Source organism: Thermobia domestica, chromosome 6 (genome assembly GCF_964235325.1).
Source record: "Thermobia domestica chromosome 6, izTheDome1.hap1.1, whole genome shotgun sequence".
Lineage (NCBI taxonomy): Eukaryota > Metazoa > Arthropoda > Insecta > Zygentoma > Lepismatidae > Thermobia > Thermobia domestica.
Genome location: NC_137459.1, coordinates 51,830,601 through 51,857,604, shown reverse-complemented (window position 1 = coordinate 51,857,604; position 27,004 = coordinate 51,830,601). Strand labels below are relative to the sequence as shown.

General features: G+C 37.0%; 1 protein-coding gene and 1 non-coding gene across 5 annotated transcripts in view; one reads left to right on the top strand and one right to left on the bottom strand.

Moving 5' to 3' along the window:
- Positions 1-27,004, top strand: part of LOC145687984 (voltage-dependent calcium channel subunit alpha-2/delta-2-like) — a 152,711-nt gene that overhangs the window by 76,566 nt on the left and 49,141 nt on the right. For all 4 annotated transcript variants that reach the window (XM_081761628.1, XM_081761627.1, XM_081761630.1 and 1 more), the window contains 5 exons: positions 2,171-2,428; positions 7,377-7,463; positions 8,327-8,383; positions 23,180-23,347; positions 26,322-26,512. In XM_081761628.1, the coding sequence (XP_081617754.1) occupies positions 2,171-2,428; positions 7,377-7,463; positions 8,327-8,383; positions 23,180-23,347; positions 26,322-26,512 (761 nt within the window). The remainder of the gene's footprint in view (positions 1-2,170; positions 2,429-7,376; positions 7,464-8,326; positions 8,384-23,179; positions 23,348-26,321; positions 26,513-27,004) is intronic.
- On the bottom strand, positions 874-946 carry TRNAR-CCG (transfer RNA arginine (anticodon CCG)). The gene has a single exon. It is a non-coding gene; the product is annotated as a tRNA-Arg (tRNA).

Below are 27,004 nucleotides of genomic sequence, written 5' to 3'. Positions count from 1 at the left end.
GTGAGGTTTGCGATGCAACAACGTGTGCTGATTGTGAAGACATTTTACCAAAATGGTGAAATTTCAACGCAAACAGTGCGAAAACTCCGTACGATTTTTGGAAAAATGAAGCACCTAATGAGTCTACAGTTCGCAGACTAATGTTGAAGTTTTAGACAAGTAGTTCAGTGTCTATGTTGAAATCACCTGGTCGGACGGGTTCTTGTCGGACAGAGCAAAACATCGCTCTCGTGCAGGGTAGTGCTAATGCGAGCCCTGCAAAATCGATTCATCGATGTTCGCAGAAATTGAACATTTCGTCAACTTCGTTACATTGAATCCTGCATAAAGAGCTTCATATGCGTGCATACACAATTTAACTTACGCAACATTTGAAACCTGCTGATCATGGTAAGCGAAAACGATTTGCTGAGTAGGTTATGAACAAGCTGACTGCAAATAAGCGTTTCGCGAAACAAATTATTTTCAGTACTAAGGCTCACTTCCACTTAAGTGGATTTGTGAGTAAACACAACTACAGGATATAGACTGGAAATTCGCGGAATAATTCAAGTGCGTGAGATGCATCCGCTGAGAACGACTGTGATGTGGGGTTTGGGCAGGTGGAGTGCTTGGGCCTCGTCTTTGAAGATGATAGGGGAATACAGTTACGATTAATGGAGAACAATACCGTAACATGATTCGCAATAAATTATGGGCTACATGAAATGAAATAAAATATTTAAGTTTTACGTCCCACAATTATGCCGATTAGGCTAAAGGAGACGGTGATGATGAGAGATGAATGAAATGGTGGAATGAAGAAAGTGGGAGGAAACGGGAGAACCCCGAGAAAACCCACGAGCACGGTGTTTGTCCACCACAAGGAGTACACGGCGCGAGCTGGGATCGAACCAGGGACCCCAAGCACCGGAGGTTGAACGCTCTACCACTGAGCCACCGCGCCCCCAAGTTGTGGCCTACAGTCGACGATATGGACAACCTAAACAATATCTGGTTTCAGCAGGATGGAGTGACCTACCACACAATGAGAGAGACAATTGACTTCCTCCACGAAAAATTCCCGCAACATGTGATCTCTTTGCGCGGTGATCAGGAATGGACAGATCGGTTATGTGATATTACATCCTATGATTTCTTATGAGCTTTCTTGAAATCACAGGTATATGCTAACAAACCACACAGTCTTTTGGAACTGAAAGTGGAAATTACACGCGTGATCGGAGGCATCGAAACAGATCTCTGCGAGAAAGTTATCACAAATTCCATGAAGTGCATAAACTTATGCAGACTTGGTATGGTTGAGCATATGCCTGACACTGTGTTTCATACGTAAATGAGATATTTTACAGATTATATTTATATATATATATATATATATATATATATATATATATATATATATATATATATATATATAAAATCTGTTTTGATGAAGCCTGGCCTATTGTATTTTTATCTTCAAATTCGGCGTCCTTTATGGAACACCCTATATATATTGATTGCGTCGAAGAATACGCAGGTTTCCTCGGAATTCTGTTTCTGAAATACTGACATAGATTTCTTCTAACACACACTGTTACTTATTCAAACTTATTTGCATTACTTGATTTAGATTAGAAAAGATAAAAAACTGAAACGAAAGTTTTGAACATATTTTTTATACTACATTGACTAAGTTCATTTAACATGATCATCAAGGAATATTAATGTGATTAGGTGGAGAATTAAAAAAAAAGTTCTTACAAATAATGATTTTTTTTACTTAATGAATGTGAATAGGAGTTCTTCAGTTTATTAATTAAGCAAAATAATAAGTTGTGTGTTCCATTCCTGAGAGGCTAATGTTGGCCTGTGGGCGGTTTGAATTTTAGGCTCCCACATTTTCGAGACCTCAATATATGATGGAAGATGTAGACACTCCTAACGACTTTACTCCTCGTAACTCCGAGGTAGGAGAAGAGTGAAACTAAAATAATAATCATATTAATAACAGCGATAGGAATGTAGCAGTACTAATCCTGGAATTTTATTTTGTGCTGGAATGTTATTCGTGTCACTGTTCCTTATATTGTTTGTATTATGATGTTCATTTATTATATAAGATATGTTATCATTTTTGACAATATTATTTATTTGTATTCTGTACTTTTTTCAAATTTAATATCAGTTCGAGGAAAGCAGAAAACCATGGGAAGGCGCTAATTGTCAGAAAATAATCATGTTCTTCAGCGATGGGGGAACTGAGTGGCCTGAAGAAATTCTGAACCGTTATAAGAATGAGACGATTACGTCGGATGTACGTATTTTCACCTACGCTTGTGGACCTCATCCAATACCTACTGTTATTCTCAAGGAAATCGCATGTAATTCTAAAGGATATTTTAATACTATAACGGCGTTGGGAGCTATCAGAACAAGAGTGCAGGTAACTAATGATAATTCAGAATTCTCTTGTTTAGTGCATTTTAATTTAAATGAGCTTTATTGTTAATTAAATTCAAGGTTAGTATCCTGAGAAACGAGGGTGGTTCATATAGAACGATTGTTTTTTTCGTAATAGTTTTATTTACGTTATTATGAACATTCCTTTTATTTTTAGTGAAATGGAATTATTGGGACAATTTGATGTGCAATGAGAAGCTTTTCTCATTTTTTTTATTCATATAATACGAGGCATGTGCAGAAAATAAATTGTACTAGATTTTTGTAGGTTTCAAAAAAAATATTTAAAACAAAACTTTTACATGGTTATGTCAGTACATATGTGAACTATTTTTTCCACGTAGTCGCCATCCCTCTCGATGCACTTAGTGGGATGAGGGATCAGTTTTTTTATGCCTTGGTCAAAGAAGTCTGCCATCACCACTTTTGCTCAATTCTTCACCTCCACCTTCACTTCCTTGTCAGTTCATTTTTTCCCCCATCCATGTGCATCTTCTGGGAGGTGAACGGATGATAGTGTGAAGGCGCCCAGGTCAGGGGAATGCGCGGGGTGGTTCAAAACATCCCATCCGAATGACTCCAAAAGTTGCTTGGTTTCATTGGCCGTATGCGGTCTGGCATTTTCGTGCAGAAAGCAGACTCCCTTCGTCAGCAATCCCCTTCTCTTATTCTGAATTGCTCGTCTCAATATTTTTGATCTTGTTAAAAACTTTAGACAAAGATTTTTCGTTCACAAGGAGATAAACGAATAATGCTGCGAATCTCACACTTGGCGGCAAACTTTATCGACATCTTTCACGGGAGACGTTCTGTGGCCACAGTTTTGGTCGTATTGCTGCGTGATTTGGCTCACTGGGAAGGATAGGAGCTAAACTACATGACAGTGTGACCAACTTAGCAATAACAAATTCCCTCTGCCCGCGAGAGCCCTAGTACGCTTATTTTGTGAACGTGCCTCGTGTAATGGTGCATTGTTCTTGATTATCTCTAAACCCGTGGGATAATTCTGATAGCGAGTGCCCTAGGAGTACGCTAAGAACAACAGAACTAGACTAGCCAATGACAGCTTTCTTACAGATGACGTATCAAAGTTCAAGATTCGATACAGCACACAGGGCCGCGGTGGGTCAGTGGTAGAGCGTTCACCTCTGGTGCATAGGGTCCTGGGTTCAAACCCTGCTCTCGCCAAGTGAACTTTGTGGTGGACAAACACCGTTGCGTGGGTTTCCTCGGGGTTCTCTCCTCCCACTTTCTTCATTCCACCATATCATTCATTTCTCATCATCACTGTCTCCTTTAGCCTAGCCGGCATAACCGTGGGACGTAAAACTCAAAAATTTCATTTCGATACAGCACACTAGCAGGCGCACACAAACTGAAAACTCACTGTGTCTGTTATGTAACATCTTACGTTGTAAGTGTCCCAGTTCTGCACAAAGACAGATTGTATATAAGTGCGTTAGTGCCAAGAAATGTTTTAATTAGTGCATTTGTAATTGCTTTTATATTTCTTGCGCCTTTGTAAGTATCTAGTCATATTAAATAGATTAATATTATTTTCAGTTGTCCGATTTTGATTGTGATGCAGATTTTCTCATGATGGTACTGTATATGTGCAAATATTCTACGTTGTTTTTCATGTCTATTTCGTGCTTTTTACTTATAAAACCTGTTCATTGCAAGATCTCTATAAAATAGCGCGGAAAGTGATGAAAGAATCCATTTATTCAAAATTTAACTTCACATATTGTGACTGTTACTAGAAAATTCCTTGTTGCTTTTCAAACATAAAAATAATCTCGTTTCAATTGATGTTTTTTCACCTGGGATTCCTAAGGTTGAAGGAAATATTGTTATAATCTAAGAAACGTTACATATTGCTAATGGTGACCAAATGGAAATCACATACAGTACTGAAAGAGTTAGTCGAAACTCAAACGTGAACAGCAATGTATATTTTCCGTAGCAGCATACCAGCATTCTTACGACACTTATGTCTTCCAAATTCTTTCGTAATTTGTTTGAATTGCAAACCAAGTGAGCGAAGACACCATAAATTTGAGATAATGCTCTTACCAAAGAGACTCAAGCAACGGACGTGAGTTTGTTCAGTCAATAGCATAAACCATCGTGCTGAGAAAGCCTGTTTGTCAGTTTACTAACAGCCAATTATTCTGGAGCTTCATTATTTTCAAATAGGTGATGTTAGTGGCTGTTTTGTGAAAGAGAATACAGGATCATTATAAATAATTAATCGCATTTAAAATACTATAATTTCAAAGCTGTGAGTTCAGTCGTTTCTGCCTAGCACATATTCGAATAACGAAAGCGCATATTCGCTCATGAAGATCATCCCTGTCACCGACCAGACGGGGGCACGAGGCCAGTTTGCAGTAGAAGGTGCTTATTCATTGTTACATTGAAGAGTTTGGTTTCTCTCTCTCTCTCTCTTTCTCTTTTTCTGTCTTTCTTTTTTTTAGGATGTATAATGAGAAAAATGTTTACTGTCCCATTTGAAGCTCAGGGATTGCTTTATCGCTGGCTTGATGATGACCATCAATGGGAACGTGTTACGACATGCGTGGGCCTAATTAGATTTCCACTTATAAATATGCCGTGTGACTAAAGCAGGACACATAAAATATTTATAACTGTGTGAGTAAAAGGTACACAAATAGTAAAAATTATGTACAACTCGAGCGGGACTCGAATCCGGGATCTTTAGCGTATTGTGCAGATGCAATAGCCACTACGCTACCGAGTCCACTCCCTGAACAGCCATGTTTTCTCACTCTTGAAGTCTGTGTTCATTTACTCAGACCACATGTGTTAAGAATCGGTTGTTTCCTCCATTTATCAATATAATGCGTAATTCAACCTCAGAGGTGTTCTGAATGTAGACACTAGATTATACAAACACAGTAGTTGTGGTACAAATCATGTGGTCTGAGTAAACGAACACCGACTTCAAGAATGAGAGAATGTAAGGCTGTTCAGAGGGCGGTCTGGGTAGCGTAGTGGTTGACCCATCCTTACAGTATGCCGAAGATCTCGGGTTCGAGTTTCGGTCCAGTCGTGCATTTTTCTAACTCTTTGTGTATCAATGACTTCGCACCTATAAAGGAATAGGTGTGTTAAAAATCGGCTGTTCACTCCGTGAAATATGGAAAACTTCGTTTCTTATGATGTATGTATCATTCCACATTCATGTGTAATTGGTGAAATACAATTTCCTTTGAAGGCTAAATTATCACCTACCCTGCAGAACCGACGATCCTGTGGTGAGATATTATTACTCACAAAACTCCTTAAATCCACCAGACTCAAGGGGGTTTCCAATGAATTTTGTGGAGCTCGTGTTGAATGTTCGATTTATTCCAGAAACCGCAGACAATATCGAAATATCTCTCTTATTTATGTATTTACTTATTTATTAAGTATACAGTTTTATAACCATTTTACGCAGGAAATAATAAGAGATGGTAAAGATTGTATTTTAATTTACTAACCTGAGACATGTTCCTGTGATCACCATAAATTTTGGAGTGAAATATGTTCCTTACATTCTATAAGCAGGGATGGGAAAGAGTTTCTGGAAAGAAATTGGCCAGGAGCTATATACTTAAAGAAACCATCCCAGCATCTGCCTAGTTCATCTTCGTACTACCTTGTCAGGTTCCAAAATGTGTTGTGCTGTTATTCTAAGGGAAGAAGCATGACATTTGAAGCTGATCTTCATTGTGCTGTATATAAAGAGCACTCTGTCTTGTTTTTAGATAATAGATACAATGATTTCCAAGACGAATATGGTAGTTCGCCGTGTCTAGTTTGTTTTTTTCCCCTATCCGTCATTCAAAGAAACATATCATTCCTAGTTTCCCTGCCAAATCATATATTACTGAGTTTGTTAGGACATCCCAACCATTGAACTTGCTCCGAATTTTACGTACGTGCTTTCCATAAGTAAAGTTACCAAATAAGTTTGTAGAATAAACATTCAACATTTTCAAAGCGCACATCATAATTCGTGTAACAGCCTATCGTGCTATAATTTCGCTGCGTTGCTTCTGTGCGGACAAACACCACGTGCGTTTGTTTTTTCGGGGTTCTCCCCTTTTTTTTCCCACTTTCTCCCTTCCACCATTTCGTTCATTATCATAACCCACGTCTTCTTTAGTCAGGATACAGAATAGTGAGACGTTAAACAAACAAACAATCAAACGTAAGAAATGCTTCCACCCATCATTGCTGAATATAAATTTGTCTGTCATTACTCAACAAAAAGGGGACAGGGTGGCTCAGTAGTAGAGCGCTTACCTCTGGTGCTTGGGGTTCCTGGTTTGATCCCCGTCCAAATAAGTTTGTGGTGGACAACATCGTGTCTGTTGGTTTTTCGGGGGTACCCCTGTTTCCTCCACATTCTCATTCCACCAATGCTTCTATCATCATTCATTTGTCTTAATAATCATCTCCCGTAGCCTGAAAGGCATATACGTGGAACGTTAAACTGAAAAAAATTGTTTCATTTTCATTTCATTATCAACGAAAGTAGAGAACAATCCAGAAACACCAAACTTATATTCTTCAGTAATGCATTCCTTACGTACATTGTTTTAAATTCATTTTTGTAAGATTTACTTTTTAGAATAATAATTTATATTTGATTGATATCATTTGCTTGGAAAATCCACAAATGCATATACAAGAATAAAACTAAAGTTCAAAATTGAATATACAGTAATACTTTTTTTAACACTTAATATTTTCACCATTTGATTCTTGTTAGTAAATCTTCCATCATCATGCTCCATTGTGCATTGTAGAAATAAAATACTTTAAATATTTGTGGGAAGAATATTATTTGTCTTGAGTGTATAATTTTAACGGTTATATATAATTTTATTTATAAAGGACTTTGGCGTTTGTTGCAGGATTATGTGCGCATATTGAGCCGTCCTGTCATTTTGTCGGACGATGAACATTTCTTTCAATGGAGTAACTTCTACAGAGATGTTGGAGTAAGTATTACTCGTATCTATTTGAGGACATCCTCCAACTGAGGAATACCTCACAATCTTGTTCACAAACAACAACAACATAATGGTGATAAACTTCCATACCCTCTATTGTAAATTTTCTTACCGAATATCATCTCAGCCTCCATTTTCCCCAGAAACTCGTAAATCTTGCTTATTCTATATTCAGTATCTCAGTTGAAACCGTAAATGTTTTCCTGACCCGTACCAAAATCGGGTACCGATGGCCCACGTGAAACTGATTCCTTGGAATACCCTGGACCTCTACCGAAGAAAACCAGAAACAAAGGCAAAACTTGTCTTACAGTTAAGACCAATCTTACCTTCTAACATCCAGTCACAAAGCTAACACACACTTCATTATTGCTATAGGTGTGATTCCTCATAGATCAAAACAAGTTTTCTTCATACCGCACTCACCTACATAATCTGTTAAACATGAATTTTGATGTTCCTTTGGAGGTATAAAATGAATGTAAATGTATTTAAAAAGTTCTAACCACATATATATAAACGATGATAAATTTTAAAACTAAAAGCAAAACAAACAGGGAAGAAAACTATTTGTTCCATTTTATTGAAGTCGTATTTTACATATTTGTTTTGAATATCCAAAATTTATATGTGGAATGTGGGTTTGAATTTGGACTTATAACTCTCCAAAACCAGCTTTTCATGTCCTAGCGTGTTATTTGTTGTTCAGTTGTTTAATTATTTTTGAAACTTGAATATTGTTATATTATTGCTTCTGATAAAATATTTTTAAAATGAATTTCAATGATGTCTTTTTGAAACATATCATACTTGCGATATCGTAAACATCATTTTTAATTTCTTCCTTTCAGGGTCTTGGAATGATGACTACTGTAACGTTACCAGTGTCCAATCCAAGAGACGAAGGGGTATGTTACGTAACAAGTAGTATATTGCGTTTTTTACTTACCTGGATTAAATTAAACTTGATATATATAACCCAATCATATTTTCTTGTTTGTAAGTATAAACCAGGGTTAAATGGAAAGAATATGTACACCTTGTCTCAAAAAGGTTGAGCGCATTCTTTATTGCTGTTTCGAGGCAAAAATTTTCTAAGTCCAACTTCGGGTATATTCGGGAAAAAGTAAACCAGGTTCGAACCTCGAAGCCAACCTTTGCAATCGGGAAAAATCTTGCAGATGTGTTTTTCTTCTTTTAAATATAATAAGACTTGTTACCAATTATACGTAAAAAGCAACATTGATTGAAATACTTAATCATACAATATTTCGAAACTTTGTATTATGTCAGCACATGCTTGTTTGTCATTTTGCTCTCCATACTTAATGGAACATTTAGATACGTAAACGAATCTTTCCATATGTAAAAGAATGGTGAAAGTTAAGATATAGAAATTTATTCTCTCCTGAGTACTAAAATAAAAGTTAAAGTAGAACAAAAACAATATTTGCAGTGGATATGAATGTAATTATTATCTTAAATACCCCTATATACTGCTAGAACTATTTTTCGAAAAGCGCTTGTGTTAGCTCAGTGGTACGCCGTTGGATTTCAAATCTTAAGGTTGAGGGATCGATTCCCATGAGGGGCAATGTTTTTTTTTATGAAATTCTATTTTCCGCAATGCATGAAAAATTATATAAAATAATTACATTAAAATACGTCAGTTGTATATATATAACATATAATCATTGCAGAACATAGTGATTATTATGTTTAAAATATAACAGGTGTTCACAGTACGTTGGTATTCTATGATATATGTGAATGTTAAATACAAATTAAGAAAATAATAACATCGCAATAAATAAATTATGTAGTGTATTTATTTGCAGCTATTTGTCATCGGAAGTTACTTCTCAACATTCGTATTACAGCATGTCATTGATATTCTTGAAAAATTATCCGAGGCATAAAAAGAGGGTATAAACAGAGAATCCAAAATCGGAACGCTCGCAAGAAATTCATGAACCCCAAAGGTCTCGTGAGCAGACTGGAATTGTCCTTATGAAGCATGCCACAGCAGAAGGTCTTTACATAGATTTTCAATTCAATACCTGAGATATGCTTTTGCAATGTGGAAGTGGTGATGCCTTTGGTCGCTCTCTCTCACTTTCTCGCTTGCTCACTCTATATTTATATATATGAAAGTGGATGTATGTGTGTGTTTCGACATAATTCTGATATGTCTAGAGCAATTTTAACCATATTTCTTACAATCTGGAAAAGAATACTGTCGGGATACATATTAAAAATGCTAGAAAAGGATCGATATTAGTATCGAATCCATAGTTTCGTGGTCGCTTAGGTAAACAGTTCTACTTTCAATTCAAGTCCAATTAAGCTCCCATTAGCATCCAGGGTGGTTACATAGCGACAAAAAAATATCGAAATCAACCGATATTAGAGTCGAAGGGTAAGTTTTCAGTGCCGCATTTCCCATTAGTCCAACTAGGCCAGTGCCTAGAGGGCAACATATTTGAAGAGCGCAAAGTTTAAAATTTTATTTTTTTTCGTATGAAAAAGTTTTAAAAATCGAGAGCAAATATACTATTTCATGAGCAATCCTCTTTTACTATTCTAATATATTTAATGATAGCGTAAGAAATCTGAAAAAAATTCAGAACATATTTCCCATTTATTTTTTGTTACGTAGTTGTAACTGTAGCATCTAGTGAGTGGTATTTAACTGCAATAAATTCACTAATTAAGCATATTCGAATTAAGTTTTATTTGTAAGTTAGGGATCAAGGGGCGGAGAAATATGTAGTTATTGGGGGCGCCGAGAGCAAAAGTGCGTAGGCACGCCGAGCTTCTAAATGCAGCACTGTTCGCTAAATTAATTGGTAGAAATTTTAATGCGATTTAAGACCAAATTTAGTCCTAGCGGTGGCGGTATCCGTTTGCTGTCCTAGGAGGAATGAAAGAGGCTGACATCAAAATTATAAAAAAAGACCTATATTAGTGTCGAATCTATAATTTTGGGGGTCTCTTAGATAAAGAGTGGCACTTCAGATGCCATGTAAGTTAAGCCCTCATTAACACAATGAAGGAGTTTGTGAAATTTGCGACATGTAGAAATAATTGAAAATGACCAATGTTAGTATACAGTACAACCCATATCTTTCGTGGCCGCCAAGTTCATTGGGAGCAGTTCTGATGACCTTTAAGTTTAAGTTCAACTTCCAGTAGGAGTGAGATCCCCCAGCACATCTAATAAGGAAAGTTGAGTTGTTGAGTTGATTTTAGTTTAGTGTTCCGTTCAGCAGCGAGGCTATATGAGACGTGGACCTACTGATTAAAGTGGAATCTGAACCACATGAGCTCCCGCCGGGAATCGAACCCGAGTCTCGTCTTTTAAATGAAACAAGACATGTTAAAATCAAAGATGGAGTGGGTCAGTGGGTCGGTTGGTAAGTGGGTGAAATGGGTCAAGATTTGTGAGTGGGTCAGTGGATCGTGGGTCAAAAGGACGTGACCTACTGCGAAACACCACTCACCGTGACTCACACGGGCGCACCGGGTGGCCACCCTTTTAGTCCAAAAATATTTCGTCCAAAGAACATTTCGTCCAGAGACATTTAATCCAAAGACATTTGGTCCAAAAGACAATTCGTTCAAATGACATTTCGTCCAAAAGACAATTGGTCTAAAGGACATTTCGTCCAAAGGAGAATTGGTTCAAATTGCATTTCGTCCAAAATACAATTGGTCCAAAGGACATTTCGTCCAAAAGACAATTGGTCCAAAGGACATTTCGTCCAGGGATGTTTAGTTCAAAGCACATTTCGTCCAAAGAACATTTGGTCCGGTAACGCTTTGGGGTCAAGGGTTTTTTTTCTATTAGAAGAGTAAAAGTGATTTATATAACATTATGACTCAGTAGCTTCTTATTTCTAAAGGAAATTTGAAATAGAGATTTATTCCGCAATTTTCATTTCGATAGAACAAATAATGCTGAGATATTCAGAAAAACGTAAACGCCTGAAAACAATATGGCCGAACAACAGGAGTGAGGGAAAGGTTGCAGTGTGAAGTATGTTGCTGTAATAACTGCTAACATGACATATAAAATTTTCATGTTGTGAATGAAATAGTTCTAAAATAAGTACTGGTAACTAAAATTAATGGAGTTTAAATTTGAGTAAGCTAAATATTAGTTATTCAAACCCTTGTGTTAGAAAGGTGAAAAATTATGTGTCAAGTATCTTTGAAGAAATACTGAGAATAGAAAAATACACATGTGTGAAATATATTCTTACACGAAAGACCTTACTTTACATAGGGTCTCTAAAATGTCTACCCACAATTTCATTTGCTTTGGTCCACTACTTCCTGCGCTATTACGGTAATATTTACTTTTTTTTTCGGAGGAGGCCTAGGCCCCAACAGTGTTTTCCGCACAAATTAAAACACGTTTCGTTTATTGTTTTGCGAATTGTCCCTATACGAGGTTTCGTTGCAATTCTCCATACTCTTTAAGAACCTCTGACGTATAATTATTTGCACTTTTGACATTTCGTAATCAACAGTTTAAAAGGTCCGTGATATACGCAACCGCTTTTTTTTTTTTTTTTTTTTTTTTTTTTTTTTTTTAAAGGAAAATACGAAACCCAATTACCTTAATTTACGTCTACAATATCTGTTCACAGTTTCATTCAACTCTGTACACTTCTTCTTGCCTTTTAGGCCTCAAATTTCAAAATTTTGGGTGGGGAATTTTGTCCTTAAAACCGTTTTTCCTCAGAAAATAAACTCGCATTCGTTTATTTTTTGCGTAATGTCGTTCCAATGTGTCGTTCCAATTCTTCATGTCCTGTAAGCACTTCTGACATACTGTTATTCGCACTTTTGATATTTCACGATCAAAGTTTTGTAGGGGTCTGTGTCCCACCCAAACCTTTTTCTTTTTTCAGGAAAATACGAAACCAGTATTCCCTTATTTTATGTCTACAATATCTCTGCACAATTTCATTCACTTTGGTTCATTTCTTGTGACCTTTCGGGCCTCAAGTTTCAAACTTTTGGATAGGGGCTTTTGCCCCCCTAAAACCGTTCTTCCACAGAAAATAAAAAAACGTATTTATTTATTTATTGCGTATTGTCCCTACTCAAAGTTTCGTTGCAATTCTTTATGTTCTTTACACACATCTGACATACAATTATAAGTACTTTTGATATTTCGTGATCAAAGGTTTGGAGGGGTCTGTGCCCCACGTAACCATTTTTTCCAGGAAAATACGAAACACGTATTCCCTCATTTTATGTCTGCAATATCTGTGCACAATTTCGTTCACTTCGGTCCACTTCTTCTTGCCTTTCGGGCGTCAACTTTCAAAATTTTGAGTAGGGGTTTTTGCCCCCCCTAAAACCATTTTTCCGCAGAAAAACACGTATTCGTTTATTTTATGTGTAGTATCTACCTGCCTATTTTTTTTTTCAAAATTGGAGTGTTACACTTGGGAGGTATTACTTGTGAGTCATAATGTTATATGCATCACTTTTACTCTTCTAAGAGAAGCAAACCCTTGTCCCCCAAGCGTTACCGGACTAAATGTTCTTTGAACGAAATGTGCTTTGAACTAAACATCCCTGGACGAAATGTCCCTTGGATCAATTGTCTTTTGGACGAAATGTCCTTTGGACCAAATATCTTTTGGACCAATTGTATTTTGGACGAAATGTCCTTTGGACCAATTGTCTTTTGGACCAATTGTGTTTTGGACGAAATGTCCTTTGGACCGATTATCTTTTGGACGAAATGTCTTTTGGGCGAAATGTCCTTTGAACCAATTGTGTTTTGGACGAAATGTCCTTTGAACCAAATGTCTTTTGGACCAAATGTCCTTTGGATCAATTGTCTTTTGGACGAAATGTCCTTTGGACCAATTGTCTTTTGGACAAAATGTTCTTTGGACAAATTGACCTTTGGACCAAATGTCCCTGGACGAAAATCCTTTGGACGAAATATCTTTGGACGAAACGACCCCCAACTACCCACCGCCCCATTCTGTTTAGCGCATTGTAGACAGCATCTTCTGAACACTGGTGAGCTTGTCTACATTTTACTTTCAAGATCTCCATTTTTCTTCTTTTTTCATTTGTTTCTAATGAAAAAAGCTCAGGCATTTTTGGATTTTGATATTTGCAATTGTAAGAGTGGCAATAGCAATAGGAGTTCAATTTTGAGATACAGCTTGTGAGCTTATAGAGGAGCTAACTGCTGGAAAAAAAATTGAATCACCTGTAATATATGAATTATTATACCTAGTATAAAAAACTGAAAGTAACTATGTCTGCGTGATTATCACGGTCAAATTGCAAAGTCAAATGAAACGACGTTTGGTATATAATCAGGCCCCAATCCCAACTGGGAAGTTATCATACGCGTATCACTTTCATTATAACACATATACTTAGTAGGGAGTAGGTGTCCGAATTTTTGCGAGAAACTGAGTATCTTACAAGCCGTTCAACTTAAAGAGCTGAAATTCAGTATATAACTCTTTAATAAAAATAAACAGAACATGTCCTGGTATTTTTAAAAATGTGTTTTATGAGCGAAGGGGGGGGGGGGAGATTTTCTATATATTGGAAACTAGCAGCGTTCACCCCGCTTCGCTGCGGTCACCCCGGAACGCAATAAACTTTGTTACTTAGATAATTTTTACTTTTTCGCTTTCAAGTGATATGATAAAAACCATAGAAGATTGCAGTAAATCTTAACATTATATCGCCTGTCATTTATGTTAACCCGCCCCGCTTCGCTGCGGTCATCCCGGTGCTGGCATATTGTAAAAGTGTCTGTAAAAATAAGCAAATCAATTAAAAAATTTTAAACAGAAGATTCAAGCTATTTTCCGCTGTATATCGCCTGTCATTTATGTTAACCCGCCGAGTGATAAGATCATGCGGGTTGCATATAAATACGTTTATTTTTACCTATGATGAACTAATAACAAAGGATTTGTGGACACCTGAATGGTCAATTATCTCAAGACACTGGTAATTAAAAATTAAAGTGATATGATAAAAACCATCTAGGGTCCAAATCCTAACAACCCCCCAAAAATGAAAGAAATTGGTTCAGCCGTATTAGCGTGATGAGCGGACAAAAAATTGTACGTTCTCTTTTATATATATAGATTGGTAGTGGGTTGATTTGTTGTAAAAATTATCGAAAACGATTGATATTAGTTGAGGAACTAATTGAGGAATGAAAACTACAGTCCTTTAAATTTTATACCCACTGCTTTCTATTATAATAATTGCTGAAGCTGGTGTTTAATATATGGATCGTTCAGAGCATAAGGCAATCAAACCATAAAGTTGTGAGAAAAATTGACATAACATTTGTATTCCAAGCCTAATTTCATGGGCATTTTAAATTAGTACGGCATGCTTAATTATATGGAAAACTAGTTTTTCTTTCTTTTTTTCTTACGTTGGTCTATTTTATCTTGACTTGATACTTTCAAATTTCATCCTGTTTTCTACTGAAATGTATATGTAAGCCAAGAAAGAAATAATTATATATGATAAATTTAAATTCATCTTAATTTGAAAGATGAGAAACACTTTACCATTGTATATCGTAAAGGTCAGATCCACCGGTGTTGTAACAAGTGGTGCTTGAGCGATTGACGGTAGGAATTCAAACTCCGATAAGTGAAAATTTCACAGTCTTGTTTTATTTCAAGTGTAACCTCTTTAGTCAATGGGGAGAAGGACGTGGATCATGGGTCAGAGTTGATTACGTTGGTGGGTCGGAGTTGGTCACAATGGTTCAGAGTGGTTCATAGTTGGTGGTGGGTCCATTCTGGATTCTACCATTAATTTCATAATTCGAAATCACCCTGTCCTTTAGCTTAAAGACACAATCGTGGAACGTAGAATTTAATATTAGTGATGTAATAAGCCCATAATGGGTCGCTTCTTGTTTTACCTTGGTGCATTATACTTTTGCAATGGTAAGACAAGTTTTTACCTCTTCTGGGTAGTTTCACAGTTTCACATTTGTAGAGGTGGTCACGGAGTTTTCAATGAAGGATTTATTACCATTTTGAACGCTCGGTATTTTGCACAAGTTAGCATAAAGACTCGAGACTCCTACCATTTTAAAAAAAAGTAATACTCTTAAATGACATACTACTTGATTCCCCTTGCCATTTTCAAATTTTGAGTTGCACCCCTCCTGAGACCCTCCGGGGAACCTTGGGGGCAAATCTTTTTCCTCGACACGGGGTACCTTTCAAATTATAAAATACATGTTTTCCGGTGTTGACATCTGTTTCATCGTTTCAGACTTTTATTAGTGTTAACGGGCTTCATGGATACCATGCTTCTTTATTCTCTTAGTTTTCAGATAAAAGCCCCCATGCCGTAAGCGTCAGTGGACCACCGATGCGCAACTGGCGGCCTTTCGCCAAAAGTTGGATCCCGCAGCTACGATCCGTGGTGGCCCCACTTCGGTTTTAAAAATTATACCACCAGCGGCAGAGACTCGACGAAACGCCAACGAACCACAAAATTCCTCCCCCAAAATATGTTAAATCGCCCATATGCTTGATTTGTTTATATTCAGGTGAGTGTAAAAAACACTAGGGGAAAAAGCAAGTATCCCAAGGTGGGCGCGAACCTTCAACCTTAAGTTTACTTGCCGCATATTCTTGTTGACTTCGCCACGGAAACGATGAAGAAAATCTCGCTTGTAGAAGAATAAATTGTTGAGGTCTTAATTTAGCCAGTCAAACAAATCCCTCTATCTCGAGTTCTGTGAGATGGTACTGTGAACCGTTTCGAGATTTATTGCTTTCTGGTGGGGTACTATCTATGTGCAAAATTTGAGAAAATCGCCGACGCGCACCTTCGGAAACTCTCCTCTTGAGTGCAATGTTGACCAGAGATGGTGTGGGTCAATGAAGCCTTGATCCACAACATACTGACCCAGCACACATCGTGACCCACAATGACTCAACACCCAACGTGAACCATTCACCCACCATGACCCACTCTGAACAAACGACCAACTATAAAAAACTCTGAACCATTGTGACGAACTCCGACCCACTAAAATGCATCGTCATTAAATTTGATCCATTATCCACACCATCCTCTTTACTGACTTAAGAGGTTATATTTGTACTAAACCAATTTTTTCCAGTAGTTAGCTCCTTTAAAAACTCATAGCTTGCATCTCAAAAGCCAAGTAGTAAATTCTATTGCCATTGTTACAACTGGAAATATCAAAATCCGAAAGAGCCTGAACTTCTTTCTTCATTATAACCAAATGAAAAAAAGAAGAAAAATAGAGATCTTGAAAGTAAAACGTAGGCAAACTTGCCAGTGTTCAGAAAATGCTATCTAGAAGGCACTGAGCAGAATGGGTTGGTGGGTCAATGGGTTAGTGTGAGTCACGGTGATGGTGTTTCGCAGTGGGTCACACCTTGTTGATCTACGATCCAATGACCCACTCACAAATCTTGACCCACCGACCAACTCAATCTCTGATTTTACATTTAGTATATCATTTAAAAGACGAAACATACATCTACACATTTTTTTCTCGATTGCGAATAGCCTTGATAAAAATATACGAGTTGAGATGGTAATTTCTTCTTAAGGTGAAAAATTGATATGATTAAAGAGCCCATCTTGAAGTGGTTACAAACTACATTCCAAAGTTATTAGAAACGCTTTCGCGACCCCAGAAAACTATTACTTCGACAAATATTTAAGTAAGTTTTTACATTTTATTAATCATATCTCCAAGCCCCTCATCCTGTGAAGATGGGGATGACTTTGGATATAACGCCATTGAGTGTCTCACTACTCATCTCAACGACCCAGAAAACAATGGATAACACTCTACAATCAGTCATTTTACACTATTTTTACATGTCACTCCTCCCAACTTCCATCCCTTGAGGTATCTGAATTCCACAATATTTTTTTTCTTAGATTGAAAGTAATATGTTTCCCATGTTAGGTAAAAGTTGCTCCAGACATTCCGGAGTTTCGCTGGAATATACACGTATACATACATCAAAACATTTGGAGCTGTGTGAGCAATGCTTTCGATGTTGCTCCTGTAAATTCAAAATCCAGGTGGCATAGTCGCTCATACCAAAACGTGGCATTCAATAACATTGTGTTTGTAATAGTGTCATGAACTCAAACTATGGATTTGACACTAGAGAAATTTTTTTTCATCCTTTATCGTCCGCCATAATAATGGGTGTTGAATCGATTGAATTGATTTTGAGTTTAACGTCCCGTCAGCAGTGAGGCTATATGAGACGTAGACCTACTAATTAACGTAGAATCCGAACTACATGAGCTCTCGCTGGGGGCCGAATCTGGGTCTCCCACACCGAAAGCGTGTGCGCTATACGCTTAACCACAAAGGAGCTTTACGATGAGACTTAAATTTGGACTGTAAGTTGCTTTCGGAGTTGTAATTATTAACTTCTGCAACAACGAGAACTATGGATTCGACACTAATATCGATCGCTTTTACTTTATATATATATATATATATATATATATATATATATATATATATATATATATATATATATATATATATAAGAGGCGGAGAGAAAGGGACCACATCCATATACAAAAGCCTTGCAGATTATTGAACTGAAATCCTTTGGAAAGAAATCCTATTCTGCCTTCTTTCTCGAGTATAAATAAGTCTCTTAGACATGACTTCATGTTCGTAAATTTCCTGTTTACATGGTTTGGGGATCGGGAGTTTTGTGTCTGTAACGAAGATTGGAGTTTGTATAATAATTTCTGTTTCTACCCGAATAGTCTCTTTACCTTTCAGGAAGCGTAAATCACTTGCTGTAAAGAGAAAATTCAGAAGTAACTTCCGATGACAAATAGCTGCAAATAAATACACTACATAATTTATTCATTGCGATGATATTATTTTCTTAATTTGTATTTAACATTCACATATATCATAGAATACCAACGTACTGTGAACACCTGTTATATTTTAAACATAATAATCACTATGTTCTGCAATGATTATATGTTATATATATACAACTGACGTATTTTAATGTAATTATTTTATATAATTTTTCATGCATTGCAGAAAATAGAATTTCATAAAAAGAAGCATTGGCCCACATGGGAATCGAACCCTCAGCCTTACGATTTATAGTCCATCGGCGTACCACTGAGCTAACACAAGCGCTTTTTTAAAAATAGTTCTAGCGGTATATAGGGGTATTTAAGATAATAATTACATTCATATCCACTGCAAACGCTGTTTTTGTTCTACTTTGACTTTTATTTTAGTACTCACGAGAGAATAATGTTCTATATCTTAACTTTCACCATTCTTTTACATATGGAAAGATTCGTTTACGTATCTAAATGTTCCATTAAGTATGGAGAGCAAAATGACAAACAAGCATGTGCTGACATAATACGAAGTTTCGAAATATTGTATGATTAAGTATTTCAATCAATGTTGCTTTTTACATATAGTTGGTAACAAGTCTTATTGTATTTGAAAGAAGAAAAACACATCTGCAAGATTTTTCCCGATTGCAAAGGTTGGCTTCGAGGTTCGAACCTGGTTTACTTTTTCCCGAAGATACCCGAAGTTGGACTTAGAAAATTTTTGCCTCGAAACAGCAATAAAGAATGCGCTCAACCTTTTTGAGACAAGGTGTACAAGTAATATGTACGTCAACAAGTATATGTGTGACCCTTAAGAAAAGACAAACAATAGACACAATCCGCTAGTTAACACCATATTTTGCTATACAGGGTGCTTCAAAACAACATTGACCACGTTTGGGAGATAACTCCTGACACAAAGATAAGACAAAAAGTATAGACCAGCCTGGGTGCACAAACGCTTCCTTTCGGAGTTATAGGCTGCCGGAAGCATGAAAAAAATGAAATTTAAAGGTCTATAGCTCCAAAACTATGACACTTACCGTAGTCGGGTGAAGACTTCACTTAGGAACTAATACGTGCGCTATCCAAAAATACATGTTGCAGAATCCTAAAGTACTTACGCAACAATTTTTATAGAGGGAGTTTGGCTGCGGGTATATAATTTGAAGTACTCACCAACTACCTGTATAGAAATTGTTCCGGAAACACCACAGGATTCTGAAACATGAATATTTGGATAGTTCAGATACTAGTGCCTAAGTGAAGTCTTGACCCGACTATGGTAGGTCCCATAGTTTTGGAGCTATGAACCTTTAAAGTTCATTTTTTCATGTTTTCGGAAGCATTTGTGCACTCAAGTTTGTCTATACTTTTCGTCTTATCTTGGGGTCAGGAATCAGTTCCCAAACGTTGTCAGTGTTGTTTTGAAACACCCTGTATATGCAAATCTTCTAGCAAAGTAATTATTATTGGAAACCAACGAAATTTTTCCCAGCGCCACAAAATTTCATTTTTTTTCTATTTTCTCGAAAACTACACATGTGAATTGATTCTCAAATATGTTATTTGTTTTGCTCGGTATGATCTATCAACAGACGTATGTCTTATATTTGGATAATGTTTTATTTAAAATAGATATTAAAATTCAAGAGTTAATGATAATTTTAGACTATATCTCATTACCCATACTATGTACGGTCTTCTTCTTAGTGTTGTAATGAGGAGCTTAACGAGAGTATATTTCAGTAGCAATTTCATCTTAATAATTGACACGGTTCTTATCCAAGTTTACAAAGAAGTTCAGTCAGAAACTGTCGGAAGCCTTATAAAATGCTTGTGTCCGTCCGTCTATCGACATGTATAGGAGCGAAAGCCGTAAGTGATTTCCTGTAATCGATTCAGCGTCTAAAGAATAGGTTCCATGTCCTCCGTTAACCCTCTATTCAAACCGGAAGTAGTTCAAATTGTTCATTTCCTGTTTCAGCGTTTATCACCGTAGAACAAAAACGGTAACAGATAGCAAGAAGGGTTCTTTTCAGTGTCTTGAGGCGACGTAATTACTATCTTGAACAATCTACTAAAACTGGAAGTGTTTCAAATTTAGTATTCCGGTTTGAATACCGATTTCCCCAGATCGAAAATGATAAGAGATATCCAAATACGGTCTGTTGCAATCGATTCATTGTCCCAAGAATAGGTTTCATCTCCTCTGTAAATCCTCTGCTGAAACCGGAAACCATTCAAATTTGCAATTTTCGTTTTCAACGTTATCGCACTAAAACAAAAACAGTAACGGATCGCGATAGGCCTAAGGGTCTCTTGATATGGATTTAGCGTACGAAAAACAGGTTCCATCTTTGATCTTATTCCTCTGTTGCAACCAGTGGTTATTGATATATTACTTCAAATTTGAGTATTGAATTCATTTAGTTTGAAAGTCTATGGTAGTTTCTCACTGTGAAACGAAACTCATTTGTTTCATAATCAGACAATTTCGTTAATCATTAGTCTCCTCCAGCCTAAAGAGTGTAAACGTGCGTCATTAATAATAATAATAATAATAAAATAATAATAATAATCATAATAATAATAATAAACGGTTTAGTATATAATCTGGACTACTTTTCGAATGTTGTCTATAATAGTTTTTTATAATTGTTTTCTTTAGTAAGTACCTATTTTCGTAGGAGATGTCGCCTTCCATGTCTTCATAAAACGAGGATTTCATAAGTAGGCGTGCTGTGACAAAACTGAAAAGAGTTATTACAAATTATAAGTTCAAAGTGTTTACTAAAGATAATTTAGTTGGGTGCCTTAAATTGAGTTACTACTTGTGATTGCACTGAAGAGATTGTAGCGCGCTGAAGAATCTTATAATTCCCTATGCGCTTAATATTTTTTGCTCCCTTATTACGTATCCTGCATATTAAATTCGTGTAACTGAATGATATATTCATATTCTCCTCTGAATCAAAAACCCATTCATATATAACAAATTTCGTGTTTCTGTGTTCATTGGCGCAAACGAATAATATGATAGTAGTGACATTTCTTATTTCTTGTGTCTTTTTTCTTGTGTGTTGGCTTTCTTTTTTTATATAGGATGTATTCCTTTCATTTAATAAGTTAACAATTCTGTGTTGGAGTGTGGTATTTATTTCAGTAATCTTTATATATATATATATATATATATATATATATATATATATATATATATATATTTGGTCTAGGAATTAATTCGTGCGGGTGGACAAGAGATGGCGCAACGAACGGAGCGTCCCACAGTTCCGTGTGTCCACACATGTGTTGCAAACCCCTGTCATCGCGTATCGTTCGTAGTATAGGGCAGTGGATTAAAACGTCAACAACACCAGTTTGTAGTTAAGTGAACATGGCGCAATTTGTGCCTGATAAAGTGGTTTTGCGGGGTGTCCTGCTGCATTACTTTAACATGCAGAAAAGTGCGACTGAAAGTCATCGTATTTTGGTGGAAGTGTATGGTGACCATGCTCTAGCTGAGCGAACGTGTCAGAAGTGGTTTGCACGGTTTAGAAGTGGTGATTTCGGCTTGGCAGACCAAGAGCGAGCTGGACAGCCAAAAAAAATTCAAGACGAAGAATTGACAGCATTGCTCGAGCAGGATTCGTGTCAAACGCAGGAACAACTTGCAGCAGCATTAGGCGTTGATCAAACAACAGTCTCCAAACGCTTGAAAGCCATGGGAATGATTCAAAAGATGTCACATTGGGTTCCATATGAATTGAAAGACAGAGACGTTGAAAGACGAAAAACCATTTGCGAATTGCTGCTTCAACGACAGAGCAGAAAGGGGTTTCTGCATCGAATTATTACGGGTGATGAGAAGTGGATCCATTACGAGAACCCTAAACGAAAAAAGGCCTGGGTGAAACCAGGTGAACCAGGTCTATCACAACCAAAACGAGATATTCACTGTGCAAAGGTTATGCTGTGCATATGGTGGGATATGAAAGGTGTGGTGTACTATGAGCTGCTGCAACCGGGTGAAACTATGAATGGAGAACGTTATCGACGACAATTAATGCGTTTGAAGCAAGCTCTGGCCAGAACACGACCAGAATGGGAGAACAGATATGATAAACTTATTGTTCGACATGATAACGCTCGCCCACATGTCGCAAAACCGGTCAAAACCTATTTAGAAAATGTCGGATGGGAAGTTTTACCCCACCCGCCGTATTCACCAGACGTTGCTCCTTCGGACTACTACTTGTTCGATTGCATGAACAACGATTTGATTGGACAGCGGTTTACTTCTTCAGAAGATATCGAAACATGGGTCTCTGACTGGATCGCTTCCAAGGATGAGGACTTCTTTCGCCATGGAATCCGTACATTGCCTGACAGATGGGCGAAAGTGGTGGCTAGCGATGGACAATATTTTTCTTAAGGTATTTATGTATTTTGTGTTTGTACTACAGCTTCAATGTGTGCGTACCAACCGCACGAATTAATTCCTAGACCAAATATATATATATATATATATATATATATATATATATATATATATATATATATATATATATATATATACACCTACTTTTGGGTACGTAAAAGTAGTGGAAGGATGTATTGCAAGGAAACAAGGGAAGTTATTTCTCTTTCATATCTGTACCATGTAGAAGGAACTTACAACAAAATATTTAAAAAAAATGTATTGTTTATACTTAAATATATCATGTTTTCATTAGTTGCATTCCACAAAATATGTTCCTTTATTGTATTTCGAATTACAGAACAACCAGACACTGCTGGGCGTGATGGGAGTTGATGTTCCTATAAGTGAAATGGAAGCTTTACTTCAGTGGAAAAAACTTGGGCTAATAGGGTACGGGTTTGCGGTGAATCCTAATGGTATTGTGGTATTCCATCCGAGATTGGAGCTTCAAATCACATTCATAGAGGTTAGACGATAAGCCTTTTTTTCTTTTTTAACTTTGCATAAACAAGATAACAAGAGTATTGTTATACGTAACGGAGTAGTAAAGGATTTATGCTAAAAGTGTTGTCTAAGACTACTGAAACTAACCTTAGAAAGAACGTGAATACGAAGATTTATACTAATGAAGTATTTGGAAAATTTAATGTGACCAAGAAAAAATAAATGTTTATAAATATTTCTCTTAAATTTAATTATAAATATTCACTGAATATACATAATAACGTAAGTTGAATTGTCATTGTTTTCTTTCTACTTATTTATTTATGTATTGTTTGTTTGATCGTTTGTTTAAGTGAAGTATGAACCTTCCCATTTGATTGTGTCGTGATCAAAGACAGAAAGCTAAACTTATTTAAACAAGGTAAATGGAGTGTAATTTTAAGCTGTTATATACAGTACGAGTCAGAAGTCCCTTCTACTCTTTAAAAAATGAAAGTGAGTGGTAGATAGCCGGAATTGATAATTTTAGGGACACGTTAGGCCAAGGGGAACCTTTATGGTGCGTCTCAGGTAAACGGCCACCATCTTGCTGTCTGCCATTTTGAATCTCGCTCAAGAAGTTTAAATCGGAAGCGAGTCATGTGATATATGAAACAAGGTTTAGAATTTTAAGAGAAACTCAATGGTGTGATCAGATTTATTACAGCCGTAATAACTTCGAAGTTATAATGACTTGAAACTCAAATTTCCAGGTGCTGAGCCATGCCATTAGCCAAAGCCGACCGCATCGAGATAGTCTAGATGTGGGGTGGTAGAACTGTCCGTGCTGTAGCTCATAATTACAATTAAAGGCATACTCAACACATTCTAGTTTCGCACGTTGCATTAGCACAGTTAATGACCAAGATCGAAGAAACAGGTATAGTCGAGGACAGGCCATGATCAGGTAAGTCCAGAACTGCCACTGACGAAAGCACAGCTACAGCAGTGCCCGCATCGTTTGTTCAGTCTCTAGAGCGAAACACACGCCGACTATCACTGGAATGCCACGTCAGCCAAACCTCCATTTGCAGAGTGTTCACGACGCATAAGCTACAGCTGCTGCAATATCTTTCTGAGGACGACCACTCAGATTGGAGAGTGCAATTTTGTGAGTGGGCAGTGGAACAATTGCACCAGGACCCCCAACATTGAAATGTAAATTGTACATACCGATAAAGCAAACTTTTGTTACAGTGCAAACAAAATCTATCCTACTGGTCTCCAGATAATCCCAAGCGGACAGATTCTTGTAAATGGGTGGTACATTGAAAATTATGGTGTGGGCAGGGATCTGGGGAACATATATCATTGGCCCATTTGCTATCCCTGGCACCTTAACTGTATAGCGTATAGTTCGTTTCTTCAGCCGAATTGCAGTTCATATATAAATAATGCCGCCTTCTACATGTGGTGGCTAGTGCCATAAGTCCGAGGGATCTTGCAGAAAACACCCCGATAACTAAATGGCCAACCAGAACCCTCATTTCAAACAATTGATAGACGCTTGTTAACTCCACGTGGAGTCTTAGTTACCACAGTTCCAAATGCTATCCTTTATGTTAGTGCTCGATTCCCTGTCTCAAGACCAGCTTCCTTTTTCTTACATTGCCTGATATCTGTTTCATTATTAGCCATAGTATTAGGAAGAAAGAACAGACAGTGGGTGTTAAGACGTTGCATCCCCGCAAATGCGATCAGAAGGGAAGATGGAGGGAGGAAGAGATGCTCTTGTGAAAATCAGCATGGGAACATGAAAGAAATTTGCCAAACTGCACTTCTGTTGAGTGAACGCACTATACTTGAACTTGTTAGAACAACTCATTCTTTCCTCAGTGTCGACACCGGTTGCCAGCTTCCCCTAATTTTAACCAACATGATGGGGTGACACCTCATTATGAACTGCAGGTTCGTCATTATCTGGATGAGCAATTTCCTGGTCGATGGATTGGTCGACGTGGGCTAGTGGAATGGCCTGCCAGATCACATAATTTATCACCATTGGACTTTTACCTGTGAGGTCACCTAAAGGCAATGGTATGGCGAAAAGATTAAGGACCTGGATCATTTGAAGCAACGGATACAGGATGCGTGTGCACAAATCACAACTGAGACATTGCTCCATATTTATACAGCTTGGGAGACGTGTCTGCAAACATGTATAGCACAATACAACCAGCACATTGAACACATTTTGTAAGAAGTAATCTTAGTTTTATGTGATTATAACTTCATATTTATTACAGTTATGTTAAATCGGATTACACCATTGAGTTTCTCTTGAAATTCTAGCCCTGTTTCACGTATTACATGACTCTCTTCCCATTTAAACTTTTCGAGCGAGATTCAAAATGGCTGACAGCAAAATGACGGCCGTTCACCTGACGTGCACCATAAAGGTTTTCCCTCGGCCTAACGTGTCCCTACAATTACCAACTCCGGTTATCTATACTCACTTTCATTTAATAAGGGATGGTAGGGGGCTTGACTCACCCTGTAGTTTAATGTGAAAACAAACTCTTTGTCGGTACGACCGACGAAATCCTTCAGATGGCGCATAATCAAGTGTGTGAAAGTGCTTAGTGCATCGATGTTATTTTTTCTTTCTAGAGTTGAGTTTTCTATTCCTCAATTCACGTAGATCCTAATCGTCTCACGAATCCGGGTATATACTGAAAATTATCTGTCTTCTTCATGAATCAAACCCTCGAGCTTATGTGGTTCGGATTCCACGTTAATCAGTAGGTCCCGTCTCATATAGCCTCGATGCTGACAGGGACGTTAAACTCAAAATCAACTCAACTCAACTCAAACCCTCGTGCTAACCATACGATTGTAGAGAAGCAATGATTATGTCACACTGTCCTTGTTAAAATGCATTTTCTTTCTTTTTGTTCCTTAATTTTCTTAACACTTGCTTAATTTCAAAATGCTGTACTATTATTCGTTTGTTTCAGGAACCACCAGATATTGATATTTTGGAACTAGAAGGGTATTCTACCGTCATGGAAAATATACGGCGTGATATGGTAAATGGTAGTACGGGAATCGTATCAAATGTTGCTGTCCCGTTACTTGTGGGAAGTCACCACGCTCTGCTTGTTAATGTCAGCTACTACTATGCCCCAATTAAGAGTTCTTCTTTCAGGTAAGAGACAAAAGGGAAATGCTGTGTTCTTGATAATGAGTTTATTTATTTATTTAGATAGAGAGTAATAAATTTACTTATAAATGTAAGTTAGAGGGAAGAGACTTTTTAAATCATATTTATGTAACTACAAAGTATGGGAAATAGTTATTACTGTTCCTTGAATACTGCGCTTTCCCACTTGAACTCGCATCTTGTTCTTAATTATTTCGTGTATTTCGAAGAAAACGTCGTAAGTTTATAATATTTAATTACGTTTATTAAAATTTTAGGTCTTGAAATATAATGTACGATCTGTTGAACTTTTTCTTCTTTCTTCAGCTTAAGATTATGGCAAGTCTTATAACTTTATGTACACGCACTCGATCATTAGCGCATATTCAAATGAATATTGGGTTTACTCTATTGCCTGGCAAATGTGTAATACATTATTCGAACTTACCGGCAAGCATTTTATGCTTATTTCTATCACTGTAATTATTGATTGTTACA